This window comes from Drosophila simulans, chromosome X (genome assembly GCF_016746395.2).
Source record: "Drosophila simulans strain w501 chromosome X, Prin_Dsim_3.1, whole genome shotgun sequence".
In the NCBI taxonomy this organism is placed as follows: domain Eukaryota; kingdom Metazoa; phylum Arthropoda; class Insecta; order Diptera; family Drosophilidae; genus Drosophila; species Drosophila simulans.
In genome coordinates, this window is record NC_052525.2 from 11,996,756 (window position 1) to 12,014,239 (window position 17,484).

The following is a 17,484-nucleotide window of genomic DNA, read 5'->3' on the forward strand; positions in this document are numbered from 1 at the left end:
AATGAGACACGAATTATTTTTTTTGGAAATTTATCATATTTATTTTTATTCAATACATTTCGTTTCTTTCGTTTGTTGTTGCGGTTTCTGTTTGTTAAGTTCTTGTTACGTATTCGCTCTGTACTAATTGAATTAATCAGATATTAGGGTGCCGTAGATAGAGAGCGCCTCTAGTTTGGAGTACATGTTTCGGTTAGAGTAAGCCGGTTGTTCATCATCGTCCGCAGACCTAAAAGTACAATTTTTATACACAACAAAACGGAAGCGATCGACACTCAGCGAATTTGCACTACGACCTCATGGATTGCAGGTGTAAACGGTGACGCCCGAGTGCTGCGATAATCTTGGAATTTTGGTTGATTTCTTTCTTGGTAGTTTGTTTGGTTGATTGGTTTTTCTGTTATCGCTACGGAAGCCTCAAAATACATTGTTATGTACGTCGTTAATGTATGTGGATTTGCTGTTTCTATGTGACGTTGAAATCTTAGCTTAAAAGTTGTGTGTTTTGCAACTAAAATCATATCGACTTGTATATATCGTACATATCTGTCGTGTTGTATTTATATTCCGTATATTTACAAAAGCCGTTTACAAACTGGCGCAGCTTTCGCCAAATGGAGATGGTTATCAACCGATTCGCTATTAACTATGGACAAATCAGGGCGTTCGTAACTTAGAGCTAAATTAGTCAAATCATAGATACATAAACGAGATATATAAACGTATTCGTATATTGCACTGCATCGGATTGCTTGAGTATTAGAAATTAGGCAACAATCAACATATCGAAAAAAATATAACGCGCTGATATTCACACGGCGATTCGATTCACATACATACGACTAGAATAATACTTTGGCACACACATATAAACATAACTTTGGGTGAGATACTGGAAATCAGTTGTATTGCTCGGCGGTACGAAGGTGGAACAGAAAACTGCCAGAAACAATAATTAGTTAATTAGTTAATTAGCATCCTGCATCCTGACACTTGCTTCTCTTTCGGAACTGGAACCAAAAAACCATTGACTGCTCTTTAATATCGTGTATATATATATATAGATGTATATATAGAAATATAAATAGTAAGTATATATCATTTTGTAGCATTCAATATATATATATTTATGTATATATATATAGAGTCTGCCCTTCGTTCGCTCAACTAGAAACTAACACTTAAACTGACATTTCATATGCGTTGCTATATCCTTGCCCCTTCCAACCATCTCTATCGATTCGATCCGATCCGATCCGATCGATCCTCCAATTCCTTCTGATCCGATCCGATCTGATCTGATCTAATCTGATCCTATTCGTTTCGATCCTTTAACCAAAAGCGCTTTGAGCGTTCTATTTCGCGTACCTCTGACCTACAGCTAAGACTAAAAAAAAAGTGACATCGCTCTTGCTAAAGTTAGTTTTCATACATATAGATATACATATTTTAGATTTTTTGTTCGTTTTTCTTCGTTTTGGTAACATAAAATTAATCAACAAATTTTTAGAGTTGCTTGCTAAAACTTTTCTTAGTGTAAACGTGCCTTAAGCGATGCCCACTAGCAGCCGTCGCCAAAGGAATCAGGGTTTATAAATTAGTGGCGTAATTATCTGAATAATCGGACGATGCTGGGCGGTGCTAGTGGGCGAGTGTGTGTGTGTGTGCTGCGAAAAGTTGCATAAGTTTCGACCATATAATCGCTAGAAGTGAGTTGTATGTGTTCTACCATAAATTTTTAGCCAACGGAAGGGTTTTTTGTTTTGTTTTTTCTTTTTTCTTTTGGCGCCCAATGCTACAATTAGTTGCTCCTAATCTGATGCTCGGTTCGGTGTAAACACATCTAAAATCTGTACCATCTTTGTCCGCATTTGGGATCATCATGTACCGCTACGTTTTTAGCAACTGTCGTCAAGTGCTTTTGTTATCCGTATCTATATGCTCTTGTATATATCGTCTCGCTTGTATATATGCCTTCTATATAAATATCGTTTGTTGTTTGGTTTTTGTAATTTGCTGGTATTGTCTGAATGTGCTACGTACTTTAAACGCTAAACTAGTTCGTGTGTTAGTGAGTGAGTTGTGTGTGTGTGTGTGTGTGTACTTTAGTAGACCGACATACAAAGTTCGAGGCCAAAAAAAAAAACATGAAAAAATTGCCATCATCCTTTTACAACTAACTCGCATATATAACTAGTGCATACACATCGTTCACATAGGTTCCTACGTTCTCTACACGCTATTAATATGTAATTCTGTTTGGTTCCCCATCCCCTGGAGCCTCTAAAGCCTCCGATTGGCCACTTCCCGGTGTCCTTCGAGTTCTTGGAGCCTCTCTAGAGCAGCTGGGCGATGACCGGCTCGATCAGACACATGTGCTCGGCACCGCGCACTGGCAGCCGGTTGAGGCAAAAGTGCCGGATCATCTCCGGTACCGTCTCGAAGGGACGACTAAACTGGCCCAGGATGTACTGCCCAGTCTCGTTGCGCTGGATGCGCATGTGCATAAAGCCCTTGGCGCCCCTAAAAAGCAAGGATTCGGATATTATTTTTAAGTAATTTAAGATTTCTTCAGTATGCTTACTTGAGGGATAGCGAGTAGTCCTGCTTCGTGGACTCGCAGTTGCGCACCAGGAAGGATCCCTCGGACAGCGGACGCAGTGTGGTCTCCGCCTCAATTCGCGTTATGGCACCATGGTACCAACTGAAGGATATGGTTGATTAATTCATTATCTTGAATCATAGTGGCGTTACTTACCCCTGTCGCTCCAGCGGAATGGTCACATCGATTAGATCCACAGCAGTGACATATCCCTGGCTGAGGTTCATGTTCAGCTCCTTGTTGCTATTGAGACCCCGCAGATCCAGGCTGCCAAACTGCTTGGTCGCCTGTCGCGATTCATTAAGGTTTAGAGTGAGATTCTGCCGAAAAAGTGCCGTATCTATATTTGGGATAAAAATCAATAGTTTGTTATAAAGAAAGCTAAAAAATAAGATTCAGTTCAACTAACCCAACTTGCTGGACAACTTCTGATCGTCGCGCATCGAATGACTGGAGGAAGCCTGCGAGATGCCACTGGATTCGGTGCTGTGCATCAGCAGGTTATTGATCTCCGCCTGGTTGGCCCTCAGGCGTCGTCGCAGCTTGGGCATGTCGAAGGGCAGCTCGCCGAGATCGACGGACGTGGCACTGCCCGAAGTGCAGGCGGCCTCCTGTTGCAGCGTCTTGCGTCGCCTCAGTTTGGGCATATCAAAGGGCAAATCGCGCAGATCCTGCGGTATGCCAGTCGATCCGCTGGCAACTACCGATCCTGATCCTCCAGTGCCGCTACTGCCACCCGTTGCTGAGCTACCTCCTGCTCCGGAGGCCGTTGCTGACGTTGTTGTTCCTTCAGCACCAATCAACTGCAACTTGGGCAGCGTTAAACGCTGTAGCGCTAAGGCCTGCGGTTTTCCCTCCTCCCGGGAATGCAGCGATATCCCGCTATCCGAACCCAGTAGCTCATCGGCCAGCTGGAGCAGGGCCTTGTTTGGAGCACCCCGATTGCTACGCGGCTGCTTCAAGGAGGCATTCACCTGGACTTGGTTCCCTGCTGGGGCGCCACTCGTTGTGGAATCGTCTTCCTGCGACGCCATCGGCGCCAGCTGCTGGGACGGCTGCTGCGATTGCTCCGAGGCACTGGCCGACGCCGGTTCCTGCGAGGACTTGTCGGAAATGGGACTCAGGATGTGCAGCTTGGAATGTAGCAGCAGGGGAGCCGGTCGCAGGGGATAGGCCACACTGGAGCCACCGCTACCGCCGCTGCCACCACTGCCGCTCTCCGAGCTGTGAGAGCTCAGCGAACTGGAGTGCCGCGACTCGGAGCTGGAGGTGCTGCGATTGCCCTCGCTGGTGCTGGAACGCAGCGATTCCATGCTGCCGCCACTGCTCGAGGTGGCAATGCTCTCTGTGCTGCTGTAGTTGTGGCCACCACCGGTCGTTTGCCCCTGGCCCTGGCCATGGCGATTTCTTCTGCTCCCCGGCGCATGGTGATGATGATGATGGTGATGGTGGGTCGACTGACCACCCTGATGGCCCTGAGCACTGCGTCGCAGCTCCAGCACACGGCCCGATTCCAGGACAAAGGATCGCGGTCGGCGGGGAGCTGCTGATCCGGTGGCCGAGACGGAGGCCGAGGCGGAAGCCGATGCCGCATTCGAATTCGAGTTGGTCGAGGGCGGATTCACGTAGGCGCTGTCGGTGAGACTGTTGTCATTGCTGCTGCCGCCGCACTGATGCCGCATGGACTGGATGGGCAGACGGAGATCCCGGAGACGCGGATGCGCTGGATTGGCGGCGGGCAGATTGGGTGCACTCCTGATGCTGTTCATGTTCAGGTAGCGATCATGTTTGCCGGGAAATTTCATCGGCAGCGGAGCCGTCGATGGCGGCGATGGGGTATATCCCCGCACGGGCAGCTGCTGCGTGCTGGATGCACTTGCTCCACTACCGGTGGCACTCACTCCATGCTGCTGGTTTTGGCTCTGGTTCTGATTCTGATTCTGCTGGTCCACTTGACTCAGCTGCAGCTTGCCCAGCTCCGCCTCCACATGATGCACCTGCACATGGGCCTCGCCCGTTTGCTCTTGGAGAGCCTGATTCTTGGAGTTTTTGGCTCGCTTGCACTCGGCCCGCGCCTTGGAAGAGCTGGTGACCTTGGTGATGTCACCACCGTTGCCATTGCTCAACTGCAGCAACACCGAGCAATTGGTAATGCGATCCACCTCATCTAGGTCGTCATCCGACTTGGCTATCTTGCAGTCGAAGGCCGTCTCATAGATCTGCCGCCGCCGGCTGCCCATGATGTCCTCGGAGTCGTCCTCTTCGTCCTCGTCCTCGTCGCCGTCCACTTCGTCCTCGTCGTCGCCGTAGATATCGAGCGATGGATTGCTCAGCGTTGGCGCTTGAACAGTCGCAGGCTGGGCTGGCTGGGCGCACTCGACGCACTCGTGGACGCCATGTGGATGCACATAGAAGATGCTGCGCGGCCGGAAGTACTCCTCTTCCAGATCATCGCCGAGCTCGCTGCCCCGTCCGCCGGCCAAGGAGGAGGCAGGAGCGGATGTGATGCAGGCTCCGCACACGGCTGCTGGTCCCAGCAGGCGGTGCGGTGGCATCGGCTGGACCTGAGCCTGTAAGCCAAGCAAAGAGATTATATAACATTTGATTACAAGAGTGGCTTCATTTGATTAACCTACCTGGATCTCCGCTGGAGCCGGTGGCGGTGGACAGCACTTGAGCAGTTCGCCCTCGCCGGCGTCGCAATGCTGCAGCTGCAGCTGGAGCTCGCTGCCAGTGGGATTCTGGTTCCTTGGCTGAACGTTGCAGGTCTTGCGGACTAAGGCTAAGGCACGAGCGTGCCACTCGCGGCGCTTGAGGCACTCACTGCAATCGGATTCCTCGGAAGTACTGGTGCTGGGCGTCTCGCAGCGGATGATGTGCACACCCTCCTCAGTGAAACTGTATCGCTTGGGCGTGGATTGGGAGTCCTGTCCCGTCCTGGGATCCTCCTCTTCGTGGCTCTCTGCTTCCGGCTGCTCCTCCGCCGGCGGCACATCCAAGCTGGAGCTCTTCCGGTAGCCACCCAACTGCGTCTGTGTTTGCTGCGGCGGTTCACTGGCCGTCGACTGGCGACACTTGAGCTTGAAGTCCTCCCTGTCCTTGTCCCGTTCCTTGTCCTTGTCCTTGTCCTTGTCCTTGTCCTTATCCTTGTCTTTGTCCTTGTCCTTGTCACGACTCTTGAGCAGATCGGAGTAGTAGTAGGGCGAGGGCTGACGCTTGTTGTGCTCCGCCGGAGCGACGGTCAGTTTGCGCGGACTGCGCTGCAGTTGCGGTGGAAGCGGACGCACCAGGTCATCGGATATGGAATCCGGCGAGTTGAGACCGGCCGCTGGTTGCGGAGCACTCTGGGCAGGTGCTTGCGGCACGGGCAGCGGTTGCTGCTCAACCTCCTCGTCGATGTCCGCCTCGTCGTCGGAGGATTTCGGAGCCGAGGAGTCTGCAAATGGTCGCAGAAGAAAGTTAGTTACTTGAGGTTAAAAGCAAATTAAAGTGCTTTTAAAACTATTCAATAAGGCTACCCGCCCACCTATTTGGCCAATTTAACAAGCTGGTTACAAAAGGACAGCGTCTGCTTAATTTTACATGCGGATTCTATTTTCCGAGGCACTGAGACGGCGCTGACAGTTTCTAATTAAGTCGCTGCGACGACATTGCGGCGCCGCGGGCCACGCAATCGGAACGCAAATGGAGTTGACGCAGTCTATTTGGCGCTTGGCTGCCCGCTGCTTGCTCCACTGTCTCCATGGCTGTGGATTCACTCTACCCACTTCCACACCCACTGCATCTCTATCTTTCTGCAGTTGTTTCCCCTATTTTGCACCCCTTAATCACAGCCTGCCAGTTTCCATTTTACGCTTGGATAATCGAAGTAGCCGCAGCGAGAAAAGTTGAACCGCCTTTGGGTTTTCCTAATTGCTTGGCCACTTGCAATGGACTCCTCTCGCCTGGGTTGCAAAGATCCCTGGACCATGAACGCCTAATGAACTTTAGCTGATTCCAATTTGATTATTGATTTAAAGAGGCATTTTTCGGTTGAGAAAAGTTTGCAAAAGTTGTGAATATATATGTGCCCAGTGCAACTCAAGCCATACTATTTTCAATTATGTCGTAATCGAGCTTAAAGTTAGTAACTAGCTTTAGCTGTGCTTAGTAATAGTTTACTTATCGTTTTGCATACCTGAATTGTATTGACTGTTGCGTTTATCCTTTCTTGAGTTGCCGTTGTTGTTGTTGTAGGTGGAATGCCGCTGCTGCAACTTTAGCTGCAGTTGCTGTTGCTGCTGAGCACTTCTGGGCGTTGGCAACGTTTGCTGCTGTTGCTGCTGCTGCAACTGCTGCTGATGCGGCTGCTGCTGCTGCTGCTGCTGTTGCTGATGCCGCTTGTGGCCAGTAGACGAGCGCTTCTTGGCCTTTTTGTGGTAGACCTTCTTGTGATTGCGCGTATCCTTAGGATCTGAATATCCTTCGATTAATTTCACCGATGCCTGCTTGATGTTGCTGTTGGGCAGCGGTGGATGTTGCAATGTTGCACGTTGTTGTTGATGCTGCTGCTGCTGCTGCTGTGCCCCTACTGGCAATGTGTTGTTGTTGTTGCTGTGCGTATGCTGTTGGCCGTGTGTGCTGCCGCCGTTGTTGTTGTTGTTGCTGCTGCTCAAATGCTGATGCTGCTGCAATTGCTGCTGCTGCTGTTGTTGCTGCTGCTGCTGTTGCTGGTGAGTGGCCAAAATCGCAGCTGTTGCTGCTGCTGCCGTCGCCGCCTGAGTGGGCAATGTTGCCACGGTAACGGGCAGCGGGGGCGGTAGTTGGGGAGCTGCTGCTGTTGCGTTTGCCGCTGCTGCTGCGGATGTTGTTGCTGCTGCTGTTGCTGCTGCTGGTTGTAGCTGCAACGCTTGTTGGGCTTCACCGAATGGCAGCTGTTTGGTTCGAACAGCAGGCAAAACGGAAATGAAGAAAGGGCGAAAAGAAAGGAGAGGGGCATTAGCATTTGTTACGGGGCTAATTTGATTTGCATTTCAATTTCCAATTTGTTTGGCATTTAATTGAAAAGAATAAAGGAATGTGCGTGGCCGACTCGATTGCGGCGCTTATTGGGTTTCGCCGGTCAGAAAATCGAATCGAGCTTCCCCCAGAAGCAGGCAACACTTTTTAAACCTCCTTTTCATTTGGGATCGGTGGCGTATACGTTACGTAAGTTGTACTTATTACTGAATTTTGGTAAATTGCCAGTTTTTTGGTCAGATATTTAAAAAATTATTATCTAATTGTGGAATGCTATACTTCAATGAGTTCGTATTCCATATCCAAATCATAGCACTGGTAAATAGCTGCTCAAAACAGTTATTATTTTATCTATATTAAAACTTATTGGTTTATTTATAATTTATTTATATTTAGTGAAGTTATGACGAAAATTCCATTTCCAAATATCAAGTTTTTGGCAAAAGCCGAATTTCGTGCAATAAATAATCCGTTTTTTTGCCACAACTTTAAAAATAATGGCCTGAATATAAAATGGCATACCTCGATGCGTTCGTAATTAAATTTCAAATCAAACTGTGTCCAAAAATTGTACTTCTATTTTTTGGCCATTTTTTGCAAATTTTGATGATGTTACCCCTTACAAAAAATGCGAAAATTGACCCAAAAATAAATTTTTCTAAATTCTTCAAAAAGTGATAGGGATCGTTAGGACTGGTAATTAGCTGCTCAAAACAGGTATTTTTTCATCTTTATGATAATTTTTGGCGAAGTTATGACCAAAATTCCGTTTGTAAATATCAAGTTTTTGGCAAAAGCCGTGTTTCCGAATTTCGGTCATCACATAAAACGTTTTTTGCCACAACTTTAAAAATAGAAGCCTGAATATGGAATGTAATACCTCGTTGAGCTCGTAATTAAATTTCCAATCAAACTGTGTTCAAAAATGAAAATTCTATTTTTTGGCCAATTTTTGCAAATTTTATGATGTTACCCCTTTTAAAAAATGCAAAAATTGACCCAAAAATTATTTTCTTAAATTCTTCAAAAAGTTATAGGGATCGTTATCATTGGTAATTAGCTGCACAAAACAGTCATTCTTTTATCTATATGACAATTTTTAGCGGAGTTATAACTAAAATTCCGTTTGTAAATATCAAGTTTTTGCCAAATCTGTTTTTTTCCGAATTTCGCTTATAATCAGTTTTTTGGCCAAAACATTAATGTTCCTAATAAGAAATGCTATACCTCGTTGAGCTCATCATATGGCAATTGAAATTTGAACTACAAACTGGTCGTAATGATGACAGTCAAAGAAACAATATTCTCCTCGATTCACCCGCCATTTGTCTGGATATTTCCCCCGTGGATAGATGGATTTCCTTTCTCATACACCATAGTCCATGTCCTAACCCCCCAACTTCCCTGCCTCCCTGCCTTAGTTTGTTCATAACAATTCCATGTCAATCACAATATCCTTTCCTTCTGCTCTGGCCCAACCCATCGATTCACTTCCGTCGAGTTTGACAAATAGCTGGACATTACGGAACTGCAACAGCGGTGACATTAACACAGGATCCAAATGTGTGCAAATTATGAGGCTCGACCGTTGGTTGATATCTTTGGATATCTATGGATATCATTGCCCCATGACCAGACTCCGTTCCTGGCCATTATGCTAAACATCAATTTCCGTTTACATGGGCCATGTCCACTTGGAAACTTGTCCTGCGGCTGGGTTATAGCCTCGGGTGTCCTGCTATGTTGCTAACGGAAATTGATGTTTGGCCCTTGGCGGAGACAACTCTGGCGCAGGGTTGTCATTGTTCTGCATGTGGAGACAAGTGCAGATGCATTCGCTGGTGCGGGAACTTTTTTAATTGAAACACATAAATTACGAGAGAAGTGGTGGGCCCCTCGCCTCTCTTCTGCCCGAATCAAAAACATTTTTAATGAATTTGAACTTGAAACCGAGTGCTGGCGCTCCTGCCTTCCGGCTTTTATTCCACGTTGCTCCGGCGCACAAAGGGGGGTTTCCAAGGCACACTGATAATGGGGTTGTGCCCCGTTAACCAGGGGGAATCAAGGAAAGGGTCTCTTCAGTCATCCATTCACATGTACCCGTTTAAATATTTGCCTTTGATTATCCACAAGCGACATAAGCAGACGTTTAAGCGCATATATATATACCACACACATGTGGCATATACTCATGCACGATTGCCCCCACAAATCGGGCAAGGAATGATGGGCGGGGCATATCTAGAATAATGAAAACTGTTGGATTCCATACCCATACCCATACTCAACTTCCGACTCCACTTGTCTGCGCCTGTTGCCGCAGCAACGTGATTTTTATGCCAACTTTAATGAAAAAAAAAGAGAAATCAACGCAAATGGGTGGAGGCAAATAGGTGGTCTAATGTCCTGTCTGCAAATCTATCTCGCATCTTTGCCATTCCCATTGTTTGGCGACTAAGGCTGATGACGGTTGGACATCCCTTAACCAACAACCCATACACGTTAGCTGCTACACGTGTGCATTCGCATTGAGAAATCAATCAGACATGGCAAACTGGTAAATCGTTACAAAATTTCTACCAAAAACGGTAGTTATTTTAGTTAGCTAACATTTGCCTTAATTAATACTTAAAATTGCTTAGCAAATTTGATTAGCCAAACTTCTCTCAAAGAGCATCTGATAGTCAGCACATCCCGCGTCGTACAACGCGTCGTATGAGTGATATCTAAGCTGACGCTGTCTGTTCGTTTAGCTTCGCTGTTATATTTTGTTTGCGGTTCGGAGGAGTTGGAAAGTAAAAATAACATATATATATATATATAATATATATATATATATATATATATGCGCATGCACACATAAAAAGCATAGCCAAGTTATTGAAATAAACAAAAAGCACGCACACATGTACACAAACGTGTCCTGGCTGCGTCCTTTTGTGTTCATCTGAGTTATCGTTGAATATTACTCCATGGAGAGTAATAGCAACAACTGCAAAAGCCAAACGAATTTCCTTCCATTTCCACAAACTCACTTCTTCTTTTTTTTTAAACAGAGCCCACTTCACAGATAGACATATACATACATACATACATATATCGAAAAATGTCGCGTTCGCTTCCATTAAAACGTGAGTTTTAAGTCAAGAAAAAAACAATGGCCAACACACATGGCTGGTGAAAGCTATTATGGCATCATCACATGGATGCTGCTACACTGCCAATAAAAATAGGTCTGAAATTAAAAACCCTATAAGCAATATACTTAAAAAACAATAGTTTCGATCAACTAATCTTAAGCCTTTAACAATAATAGCTTATATTATTTTTATATAAAAATGTATTATTTTTATCCAGTATTTTATTCCAAGTGTAGCGCCTGCTTTCTCTGTTTATCTTCTATCTTTCTCTCTGCTTCTCGAATGTTTATGGCAAACAAAAGTCATAAGATAAAATTACATTAATAATTGTGAGGAGGCTCACACGCACATGGCTACACAAACACACACACATTAATATGCAGCAAGGAAAGCGATGAGCGAGGGAAAGAGAGCGATATATGAGAAGAGAAAAGGACGGCTAGCTGAGCATCGAAAGGCGCTAAACGTTATCGCTTTGGGCCATTTGCTGCCGGAATATTCTTTATTTTTTTCTCTGGAAGGAGGACAAATGGCCAGGATTACGTGCATATAAAAAATAAAGAAAAAGTGGGGAAAAGATGCGAAGAAATTCGAGGAAGATTGTATTCAGAAAATTTATGGCCATTTAATTAGCTGTAATATGCACAAACAACTTCCTGTATGCTTAAAAAATTAATCAGCTTTAAGTTCTTATGATTTATGCACATAATTTGGCATCTTTTTTATGTTAGGTATGCATATTAAAGTAATATTAATCACAAAATTTAAAACCAACTCTTAAATATTTCTTAAATAGTCTTGATATTTAAACAGAACTTGTTGATTTTGGTACCACTCTATTCAATAAAAGCATCTCAAAAGCAATAAGCTAAAGTAAGCTCGATTCCAAGTGAATGAATATTTGAAATAATATTTACACACATTGATTGTTATTAATTTATAAATAGCACTGCGTTTCAATTATTTTCTTTTACATTGCGATACTTTCTGCCATCTTAGGAATTGAATTCTTGGCACTGATTTATCCACTCCACCCTCAAAATTGTTTCAATCCACAGAAGTTCGAGCTGAAGGTCGCTGCCGCAAATCTTGTTTTCTTGGCAACACTCCCCCCTCCCCCCACCAACCCCACTGCGAACTAAACAAATTTCAATAAAAATGAATTTCAAGTGGCAAGAGTGCCCTGCATCTTGCTCCTGACTCTGATTCTGATTCTCTGTGTGTTTTATGTGTGCGCCTCATGCGGCTTTCCTTTTCAAAAGGCAATATGCAAAAGGGAACAAAACACGAAATATTTCCGTATGGGCCATAAAAAAAAAGCGACGTACCACCCTTGGGGGGTTTTTGTATTTTATTTTTTGCTCTTGCCACCCGGGGGGCGGTTTCAGAGGTCGGGGGGCACGGCGATTTTTTGGTTTTTGGGGGCATCATTTGATTTGTGGCACGGCGCATTTGCTGCAGCCCGAGGTTATCGCTTCTCCTATCGCGGCGGCTTTTCTATCGCTTTCTTTTTCGTTTTGCTTTCACTTTAGTGCTGGGAAATTAGATTGGCAAAAAATAGACAGGATATAGGCATAACAAATCGGGTTATACTAACTAACTTTGTTGGAAAAGTTTGTCCCAAAAAAACTAAAAGAAAATCTTTTTGAGTTGTCTAGAAACATGAACTTAACATTTTGTGTATAAATCGTTATACAAAATATAACTTGTGTATTTGATAATTTGTGAAAATCATTAATTAATTAAAAAGAAAATAAATTGGCAAAAAATATAATAAACTTTTTTTAAAATGAAAGGGTTTCTCTAACTTTTTCTATGATATATTCTATCCATAATAAGATAAATTTGTATGCACTTTTCTGCCCGATTTTCCATCTATATATCTGGCTAAAAAGCCGCCGAATTGGCAGCCAAACTTGGCCATTATCCTATCTGTGTCCATTTTTTATGGTCAGCCAGCGCCCCGCTGGGCAGTTTCGTTTGTTTGTCATTTTGGCCCCAACTTCCAATTCCGCTTCCCCTTATATTTTGCCTTTTGCCTTGGCTTTCCTGCTATTTTTTTCTTCTTTTTTTTCAATATTTAGCCAATAGTCCGTGCATTGTTTGAGCAGCTCTTTGTTGGTCCGCCTGTCGCTGCAGGATAAGCCAAACGAGGAGTGAGCCTTTCATTAACGCACTGCTGATGCGGCTGACGTTGATGCGACTTGTCCAAAATCCCAGACCACCACTCGATTCGCTGGAGCGTGCAGTTTATCAATTAGCTGTCCAGAGCAGTTAATTGCCATTGCCCCACCAACGAGCCAAAGCATCCATACCAACCAACCCCACACCCAGACAACCCACTTAACGAGCAAGGACTTACAAACTCGGTTTGCGGACTGGGGGCTATCCAGTGCTCGGGATTCGCTGGTATCGCCTCCGCCAGGCACGGATCAAAGCTGGACGGTCGTTTTTTAACAAAGTCTACGGGCAGGCTGTAATCATCACAGATGGCAATCTGGAATGGCATAACAAGAAGAGCGATTCGCTCAATTAGTCAGCGTAAGATAAAAGCTAAATAGATGGTTGTTTAATTAATGCTAAAGATAATTATAAGACAAGGTTACTATATAAATTGTATACTTATAGATCTAAAATAAATAAAATATACAACAAATCTTAATCTTATTACTAGAATAATTTATAGTAATAATGCACAAAAGTATTTCCAAACCTTAAAATTAATTTTTGACAGCTTATGCCACGTTGCATATGCATACCCTTGAACTGAATAAAAACAGCAACAACAAAAAATGCGAGGGAAAAACAATAACGACACGACACGTGCACCTCAAGTGTGTGAACCTTCCCCGCTTTTCTTTTTTTTTTCGCTTTCCCCCATTTTCCAGCCCTACCCATATCTTTTAAGCCCAGAAGCAGACTTCTTGCCATTTGGCTGAACGTCTGCGTCATCAAAAGTGTACAACAATGGCTAAATTACAGTTACAATTAAAAATGGCGACGATGCTTTTCCAGCTGGTTCTTTTGTTAGCACTTTCCCCCCATATCGCCACGACCCACACATTTTCCACCTGCTAAAGATTCGAGCACAGATGATGCAAATGTACAAAGCTTTGTTGCAAAGTCTTGAGTATTGCAATTAACGTTAAGTGATGGAGCGAGAAGGGGTTCCTGTTATAAATATATATATATATATAAATACTATATATATAGCGAAATTGAGATGGAACAAGCGGAAGAGCTTAGCAGCTGATGGAAACGAATCGAGATGGATTAAAGCGGGCAACAAATTACCGCCCTAAGCCAAACTTATTCTGGTCATTTCACAGGATACAACTTAAAAATCCGTTACGAGCAGCAAGTACAGTAGGTGGCAAAACATTGAGAATGGCTGCATTAAATATGCATAAGCTAAGCGTTCGTCTTGAACCACACTCTTTTGCAATTTGTCTTTCCTTAGCTACGTTTACTTATAGAATTACTTAAGCTTTTCCACACAGTATATATATTTACTTCTGGAGTTTCCAAGTACAGTTGTGTTTAAGCTAATTTCGTTAATGCCATTATGATTATCCTATATACCGTGGAGCAATCAAAAAGCCAAGCATAATTTAATTGCTGACTTGTTAGAAACCTCAGCCACAAGGTCATCGAGAAGCGAGCGGAGAAACTCAGACACACGCCACAAATTCAATCAGAAAGGAAAGTTTCCGGGCTGCCAAGCGCGAATTTGCCGTAAATCCCAGGACTAAAGATCTGTGGGATGGAGTCGTTCTTCACTTATAGCTACCTCGAAGTACACTTGCAGGCGATAAAGTTGACGACAAGTGCGGCAATACCATTCCAGACCGGAATGGTAACCACCGCCGGTGGCCAGGATGTGCGCCACATCCCCGGTGACATCGACACAATTGCGGTGGAAGCAACTTCCACAGGGACCCGCGCACTCCACCATCGCCTCGCCGGCATTAAAATCAATCCAGCAGAGACGACAGAACATGTTGCCAATAATTTCCAGAACCACGATGACAACACTTAAGAAAATTACAAAATATATATATATATATAAATATTTCCACCGATAGCGAACGTCTCAGGTGTTGACATGCGAACGCCGAACACCGAAGTGAAATGAAAGCCAGCTTAAACTGAACGCTGGAGCACTGGGCTAGTCGTCCATGGTATGAATGGGGCCAACTATGGCCAACTTTTGTGCACAGATGTTGTCGCTGATGTCCCGGGGCCATGCGATGGTCCATTGAAAGGCCAATTCGAAGGGAGGAAGGACCTGGTGATGGTGTCTTGTCCGGGCAATTGGCCGGTTGGTGCACCCACTGTCTGACCCTTCCAGGTGTTAACATCGTCTGACATGGGTCAGTAGTTGGCCTGCGGATCGTGTACTACAGGCAGCATTTATTGGATTGGATTATTGGCCAAAGAAAAAGGTTACCAATTACTGCAAAAGAGGTATTTCTATTCTTAAGTACATTTTAATCACACAATTAACAAGAAACCATTTAAATGGCTTATTTCAATGAATTGAACACTTTAGAATTTCATTTTTATTTACTTACAACCACAACTTACTTAACCACAATCAGTGAAAGTTGAGTGGCTCCTTATGTAAGCGAAATCAGCAGCCACAAAAGACGATGACTCACCGAGGCACAACTCATTGGCTTGGCCAACGTCGTGATTGCCACTTTGGCTCACGGCTCCACGGGTCTTTCAGCCAAATGCCAAATTCGAAATGCAGAGTGCAAAATGCAAAACGCAAACTGCACAAACCATCCACCCACTCCACTGATTCCATCGTGTTGGCAAAGGGCAAAGGGATGTTTGGGTTCTGGGCTCATTGGCTCTCTGTGTCTGGCTGAGTAAATATCATAAATTTTAAAGGCGGCATTAATGCGCTCGTTCCGCACAAGAGTTGCAGCAGGTAAATGTTGCAGCCAGCCATTTTCGGTGTCGCCTCCGCCGTTCCATTCGAATTTCCACTCTTTTTGCCTGCATAACCGCAGGCACTTTGGCACTGGGCCCACTCTGCAACGAGTCCTGGCCACATGTTGCCCTTGTCGCCGCCAACTGGCTTTTGTGTGACACATTTTGGTCGCGCAGGAAATGATGGCCCAGCTCTTGGTCCTGGGCTCTCAGTTCTCCGTGCTTGGTTCTTGGTTCTTGGTCCTCGCCACCATTCAGCTGGCTTATTGCGGAGATTGCGTTGCCACAAACAGAAAATCTTGTGCATCTTGTGGCACATTCTGCACTCTGTGTCCCCTATCCAGCATCCGTCTATTTTGCGCTGGCTTTGATTTTTATTAAAACGACACCGACAGGTAACAAAAGCGCTCGTGCTGATGGCTGCTTCATATGCAATGCCATTCTAGCCATATTGCTCTGGCTGACCTCAGAGTCTTTCACTGAATAAATGAATGGATTTTGAATGCAATGTGACTTCTGTGGCCAGTGAGTGTTCCAAAGATATGACTATAGTTTGCAGCCTGACATCACCGCTGGTGACCCCGACCAATATCGATTGTTTACCTTCGCTAATGAACTCCACATTTCAATGCACCACTTATCGGCAATCTTAATTGCAAACGAAAGTTGGCATCCGAGTTAACTTTGGTCGATATCAGTGGCTAATCTGTGCCCTTGTCACTCTCAATCGCTAATTCGCGGCCTTAATCCAGATGTTGAGCTTCGCTAATTGGCACCAAAAGCCCGGAACCCTTTGACCTTTGCTATGCAATCCGTTAAGCTGGCTATCTGTCTGGCTGTTTCATTGATTGATTGATTGATTAATCGATTGGGGTTAGCTCACCGCCCCGATCCAAGATTCCAGTTCCAAGCTGGCACCTTGCTGCTATCACTCTTGATTGATTAGCTCGTCGGAATGGGCCACTTTCAATTACCAATTACGGGTGTAACACAAGGAGTTCGGTATCCATGCTCAAACCCAAGCCCACACTCAATCCCCTGTTGCCTTGTTGGCCTTTTGGCCTTTAACGCTCAATTGATTTGTTTGGTTAATGCGTGGCCGATTACAGGTAAATTTCCGCCTCCTGACCGGGCAATTGCTTCGCGAAGTGTTTACACACTCCACGCACAAACACACACACAAACAAACACTCGCACAGTTTTCCAACCCCTAGAAAAAGGGGACTCCCCTATTGTATATATGTACGTATGTATGTATTTGTGGCGGCTCCCTTCATTATGTTTGGAAACTTTTTAATAGCTCTTCGGCCAAGCATTTTGCGGCATATGCGCCGGCAAGTATGCAAAATATTTTTAATTTTTTCCGCTTCTCCACGAGTCCCTGCAAAAAAAAAAACCCCAAACCGTAGGGGGGTCGTCCTTCTGCAGCGGAACCATTAAAAATGGCCGACGTGGCCTCGTCAATGGGACATTTGGGAGCAGCAGACAGGAGCTACACTCAAAGAAAAACCACAATAGATCTTGTTTCTATATCTAATTTAAAAAAAAGGTCATGAGAGAGTAACTTAGTAAAATCCTACAACTAAGCAATCAAATTATGCCTAAAATTTGCTAATCATTTCTTAATTTTCCAGCAGTTTTTCCCGCTTCTTTAATGCATTTCTCAGAAATTTTTTGCAAGTGTTGGAGCAAAGCGGTAAAAAGCAAAGTTTGAAGTGCTCAACCCCAGCGGATTCTGCAGGTTGCTGGAGGTTGAGGGAGGTCGCTGAAGGGTGTCATCGTCAAAAGCGTTCCCTCGACTGC

The 17,484-nt window shown here is 44.8% G+C and overlaps 1 protein-coding gene across 3 annotated transcripts in view; it reads right to left on the reverse strand.

Moving 5' to 3' along the window:
• Window positions 1–16: 16 nt before the first annotated feature.
• Window positions 17–17,484, reverse strand: part of LOC6725786 — a 52,201-nt gene continuing 34,733 nt past the window's right edge. The window contains exons 1-8 of one of the 3 annotated variants that reach the window (XM_039297829.2): window positions 14,531–14,755; window positions 13,103–13,237; window positions 6,780–7,515; window positions 5,239–6,038; window positions 3,012–5,172; window positions 2,759–2,942; window positions 2,585–2,704; window positions 17–2,523 (exon numbers count right to left, since the gene is read on the reverse strand). In XM_039297829.2, the coding sequence (XP_039153763.1) occupies window positions 2,337–2,523; window positions 2,585–2,704; window positions 2,759–2,942; window positions 3,012–5,172; window positions 5,239–6,038; window positions 6,780–7,515; window positions 13,103–13,237; window positions 14,531–14,740 (4,533 nt within the window). In that variant the 5' untranslated portion in view covers window positions 14,741–14,755 and the 3' untranslated portion in view covers window positions 17–2,336. Of the gene's footprint in view, window positions 2,524–2,584; window positions 2,705–2,758; window positions 2,943–3,011; window positions 5,173–5,238; window positions 6,039–6,779; window positions 7,516–13,102; window positions 13,238–14,530; window positions 14,756–17,484 lie in introns of those variants that run through there. The other 2 variants (XR_006542123.1, XM_039297828.2) reach the window with 2 other exon arrangements.